The 5924-nt window shown below is 39.2% G+C and overlaps 1 protein-coding gene across 1 annotated transcript; it reads right to left on the bottom strand.

Moving 5' to 3' along the window:
• Positions 1–564: 564 nt before the first annotated feature.
• Positions 565–5924, bottom strand: LOC583826 (cytochrome c-type heme lyase). The gene is made up of 5 exons (XM_030996321.1): positions 5638–5924; positions 4369–4765; positions 3277–3545; positions 2693–2776; positions 565–1727 (listed from the first exon to the last, which is right to left on the bottom strand). The coding sequence occupies exons 2-5, from the start codon at positions 4687–4689 to the stop codon at positions 1520–1522; spliced, it is 882 nt and encodes a 293-aa protein (XP_030852181.1). The 5' UTR covers positions 4690–4765; positions 5638–5924; the 3' UTR covers positions 565–1519.

Raw genomic sequence — 5924 nt, 5'->3', positions numbered from 1 at the left:
GATTTCATGCAGTTTCCAACTTATAAATGTATCCTTATCAACTACATTTGAAATATACATTTGGTGATTGATAGTTCCACATTCTCAAATATCCTCACTTTGCTTAAACCTCTTATTGACGGGAGCCGCAAAGGTTGTTTACTCTGAAATGGCACAAATAGCTACAGTACAGAATAAAGATAGGGTCTAGACTCTATTCCCCCATGCTACAACCACTTCATCAACTCAAAGTTGACCCAAAAGTGACAAAATAATACCGGTAACCATTAGGACGTGTTCAGATATGACACGATAAACTGCCACACACACAAAATTGCAATGGTTTTCTCACGTGTAAATGAAATAATAAATGCCAACTGCAAAGGTCTTACAAGTATTCGCTGAGCTCTGTGTTCTAAGATACAGAAATGTGAAGTGTGGTACACCTTCTTGTTTGCTTTGGGACAACAGGTCATCACCCTACACATCAACAACAACAATACATCGGAGCTGTAAGAAAGCTCAAAAAGCTCTGAAAAAGAGCTCTGGTTAAAAAAATGATACTAAAAATATCACTGTGAAAATAATCCTACTTACACATGTATACAACACCAAATCCTACATGAGATCTCGCAAACAGAAAAGCATTTTTAACACCTACGTCCTGATCATGGTTCAATCTTGCAATGTATGCTCACACATATACATGTTAATGTGCCATTCAGGCTATTAAAGGCAAACCTAACTCCAAAAACAAGAGTTTCATTTCCATATTGCAGTATTTTGTAAACTGAAAAAGGAAGGAAACTTGAAAAAAAGAATACTGGTACCAGTATAAATTTAAGGTGACAAAAATAATTTTGATCATGACCTTTGTCATAAACTGAGTGACTGCAATTATTGTGCACATCGTATAGGAAATGCAACCTACAAGATAATCATATTGCAAGGTGTGCTGACCATAGCCATTCGACTTTTACAGCAAAACCCACTCTAAAACCATTGTAGTTTGATATCAACATTGCCAGACATTTGTAATCATCAAGGAAAAAAAGGAAAATTAAAAAAGAAAATACTAGTACAAAGTTATACTGTGACAAGAATATTCTGATAAGAAATCAATTTGTAAATAAAGTATTACTGCACCGACAGGGCACTCCATACAGGAGAGACACCCAACACAATATATAGTTAATTTCCTGCTGTCTCTCTGCTTCTGAACTCTCTGAAGAACTCACAATGCTGTCATTTCAGTAATTCAGTAATGATGAATCTACGGTGTGCATTCTGGTTCTTTAAGCACCATACAGGACCAAAGTCATGTGAATTCCAAATTGTCTTTCTGCTCACAGAGCAAAACAATAGGTCAAGGGTCACATGAGGTTAAGTTTCAAATGGTGAGGTTACAAGGCCTGACATCCTCTCCCAACATGTCTTTTTTCCATTCCGACGTGTCTTCACTCTGATACAGAATGATCCTCTGATCCTCATCTCGACAACGCTCAAAGCACCAAGTGTCAACAACGTTCATCAAGTGAGGCTACTTGCTGTACATGAACCTCCAATACGCAGCTTTCATGCGATCCCACGTAGCACCCGGTGAATCGAAGGCAGGTCTGACATCAAGGATAGCAAACTCAAATGTCTTCTTGTCGACTGGTCCTCCGTCGTAATAGTCGATGACGTATCGCACCTTCCTACCGCACCTATCAACGATCCAGTCATGCCTGTCAAACGGTTTCTCGTACCTGGATTATGCAAATGAAAGAAATAGCATTAAAGGTACTATGTCCCATTTGCAGGCCAAAAAAATGAAAAGGTTGAATTCCAACGACATTTGAAAGAAAATACTAATTAAGAACTTCCCTATAAAAAAGGGGGCTTGAAATTGTTTTTAAGTCGGAAAATAACGACTATTAGTTGTCAAATCGACTTAGGAGCTATAGAGCAAGAAAGTAATAGTCTCATTTTTTCAGACCATTGTACCGAATGGTTGTACGTTTTATGCTGCGCAAAGATTCAATTAATTTAATTTTGGCCATTACAAGAAGTGGGTTATTGACGTAGACAAATGCTTATGTGCCCTGTACAGCTCATTTTATGTGTGTTATTACCAAAGATGGAAAAAAAGCCAGTCAATCACTCAATAGTGTCTGACAGAGAAGTCTAGCAAGTAGACGGGTTTCCTTGCATAATTTGAATATTAGGACACTGTTAACGTTTAAATTTCACAGATAGGACATACATGACATATATAATTCCTGCAAAGTTCTACAGAATTTGATGTTGGCTGCAAAAGGGACATAGTATCTTTAAAGGAAACCTCACCCCAGGAAGTAACTTTACTTATTGTTAGAGATTTATCATATATTTGCCAATCAATCTACAAGATTCCCCACCAAAGTGTATGAGAGAGGCATGAAGCAAGAATAATGTAGTTTCTCAGCACGACAACTTATATAGCTCCAAAAGTTATCCACAGAAAATTGTGATTGTGGCTTCTACCAACCCCCCACCACCATCTCTATTGATGTCCTATATTTCTATCAATAAATGTCTACCAAATAAATACTGGACAAATTACAGGATTGATTATCTCTCAAACCCAAGATGGGAATTGATGAGACCTTATTTCATCTCATCAAATAATGTTTGGTATTTTCTTCGGAGAGCAGTCCTGCTGTCTCATAAATTATGTTCCACACAAACTTACCCCATCCAGCATCTGATCTTAGCTCGAGGTGAAAGATCATTGTAGCGTCCGCCAAAACTTGCCAATTTAGGACAGGGGCATTCTCTGCAAGAACACGAAATGTAACATTAGGCAATGATATATTCAAATAAATGCTGAGAGACGCAATTAAACAAGGTACAGACTTGACTTTAATGCTTGCTTTCAAACATGAGTTGCTCTTGATAAGGAAAAGTTTGCTCAGGTTTGCCTTAAATAGTAACAAATTATGTACACACAAGTTTAACTAATAAACGAATGAACTACAATTTTATCTAAGGGGTTCTGGAAACTGGAAAATACTTCATTATCATCTCCCCCTCCTCCTATTCCTCTCATAATCATCATCATCATCATCGTTGTTGTCGTCATCATCATCATCGTCGTTGACTCGTTGTTGTCATCATCATCATCATTATCATCACTGTTGTCATTCATCATCATCGTCATCATTATTATCACCATCACCATCATCATCATCATCAGCATGATCACCATCATCATCATCACTTTTATCATCGTCGTCATCACCATCTTCATCATTCAATCACTACAATACCACTTACTTTGCATGCATCGCCTCCCACTTGAGAACCTCCTGCCACGCCTGCTCGTTGTTAGCGTTGTGGATGTGGATGATATTGTGCATATCCTCCTGTTGAATGTCTTCCGGCTGCCATCTCCAACCCTTCCTCAGCATGGCATTCCAGAACATCTGCTGCGACGGGTACACCCAGTTCTCATCCTTGCCCGCCCGGGGAATACCGGAGGTCTTGCGCTCCGTGGAGAGGGAGAAGGGCTGGTCTGGAGCCGGCCTCTGGTTGGGAGGGGGCATCTGTGGTTTGAAAGACAGAAGAAACTCTCACATTTTGTATCTTTCCAAGGAATTATCAGACATTTTGGGAAGACTTCTCCTCTAGCTGCATTGTATGTTATTTTTGCCTGAAATTCTGGGAAAATGTTTGGTAAAGTATGAGTGATATGTACACATATACATGTAGCTATGATTAAAGAGAAGGTTGAGTTCTGGGAAGAGGTGAAAAATACTTTGTGAGCATTATCATTGTTATTATGCAAGTGTGTAGGAACATCAGATGAAACATGTTCCCTGAGATTTTTATGCCACATGTTTGTGGAACCCAAACCCATGTACATCTTTTTGTGTACAGTGCGTGTGACTTTACCAAGACTAGGCCAAATTTCTAATCATTTTGATGATTCCAGAACCTTGCAGTGTACACCGATAATATGCTAGATGATCAACCTTTTCTGATCAATTCCACCCTGTTTCTTTCAACATGCAATCGCATGACTAGAACTCAACTTCAACTTCATCTTTAAGTATCTTAATACGAAACTTTGAGTTCTCATGCTTTCTTTTTTTTTAGGTTCAATGTACAGGTACATTCTTTTATTAATGTACAAGATATTTACATTTTGTAGATATTAAGTATCAATTATTTTAAGTTTTACACATTTTGATTAACTAGCTGCCTGTATCTAATGTTAATTAGTGCATTTTCAATATTTGGGATCTAGCTATTTACAGGCTAGGTTTCTCTCTTTCAACACCGGTATGTCTTAACCTCTAAATCTGTAACTGATTAGCTTACCATGAAATTTTCTTTAAAACAACTTCATTTTTATCAAACACTTACCCTGTTATCTGGATCAATGTCATCTGTCTTGTTGTCAGCAACCAGTGCGTTCGTTCCCCCAGACATCGGGCACTCGGAGGGAATGACTGCAGCTGTAGAAGTGTCTCTGGCCGGTGCCGAGGAGGCCACATCTTTGTTGTGCATCGGACATTCTGCAGGGATGGCATTGGTCTGTGCTGCTGTGGGTGTCTTGGAGTCACCACCGCCCTGGTGCATGGGGCACTCTGCTGGTGGAGAGGGGGCTCCTGCAGCAGCAGGGGCTGGGAGACTCTGGACGGTTGCAGCCTGAACTGTCTGGGAAGTGGACAATGATCCTCCCATGATGGGAATGACACCTGGCCCCCTGGGTTGATGTCTTGCCCCACTTAAAAGTGGTTGATGATATTCCAAACCCACTCTGTGAGTGAAAAAAGAAGAAAACGTATGCAATACGTGAAGACATACCTGTATTGCAAAATATTACAACTCTGTAGACTGTACTCTAGTCTCTACTACTCTCATAGCTTTGAAGTGGATCAATGCCAGTGCCAAGATAGTAGATACACATGTGTAAAACCTTTGTAACAAATGTAAATAAAGCACGTAAATTAAATGGCTCATTAAAAATGATCCTCACAAAATAAACAAACTAACAATGAAAAGGAACAATCTTATCTACGAAAAAGGCAGATTTCAAATTGCAAATTTAAGCTGAATTAAGGAAAAATAACGATGAGTTTAATGTGTTTGCTTATTGTTTGCTACTTTTTAATAAGTTATGCAAATTGAGAATGAGATCACATGAGTCACTCGAGATCGAGAGTAAAACAAACATGACAAAGTGACAGAATCAAAGAAAAAAATCACTGAAATGAAACAGTCCTAAAGCTCAGAGTTAACCTCCAGCTCTCGTTAGACCTATAAATTGTACAAAACAAAAGGTTTCAATGGTCTAACGTTAGGCCTAGTCTTTAAAATTTAAAAAAAGTCAGAGACACATGACGTAGGCCTACTGTAGATCTATGACAAGGAACAAACTCTTTGCAGTGGTGTACTGATGAACTATGGGAGGGCATTACAAGACATTGTCTTACTAAGGAGCCCGAAAAGACAGGTGAATACAGGTGAATGAGACTGAGCTGAGAGATGACAGAGCGATATGATTGACAGAGCGATATCTGATATGATTGGCAGTGCAGAGAGGCAGAGCTGGAAGAAAAAAAAACGTTCCGACTCAAACTTTTTTACGCTTATCCTGCTTACTAAGTTAGAACTCTAGAGGTTACTCACCGCAAAATTGTATATTGAATCTTCGATTTTGTTTGTCGTAATTCAGCTCAAGACGAAGTGTTGAAAGTTATGGAAATTCTGCTGGCCTTCACGAACGCGAACGTCTCGACGATGCGATGCACGATGAATGATGTAATATGTACGGGCAACACACGTAACTTTCTACGTGTGGGACATGTGCAACAAATGCAGACTATGTAATCCATGCATTCTATGCGCTTTGCACGCACAGCATGTTGCGCAAGCTCGATATGCTTCGATGCGAAGTGCGCACGCGCAATATGAAA

Source organism: Strongylocentrotus purpuratus, unplaced genomic scaffold (genome assembly GCF_000002235.5).
Source record: "Strongylocentrotus purpuratus isolate Spur 01 unplaced genomic scaffold, Spur_5.0 spur5_scaffold_3, whole genome shotgun sequence".
Lineage (NCBI taxonomy): Eukaryota > Metazoa > Echinodermata > Echinoidea > Camarodonta > Strongylocentrotidae > Strongylocentrotus > Strongylocentrotus purpuratus.
The sequence above is the reverse complement of the archived record's forward strand: the minus strand, read 5'-3'. Positions and strand labels throughout refer to the sequence as shown.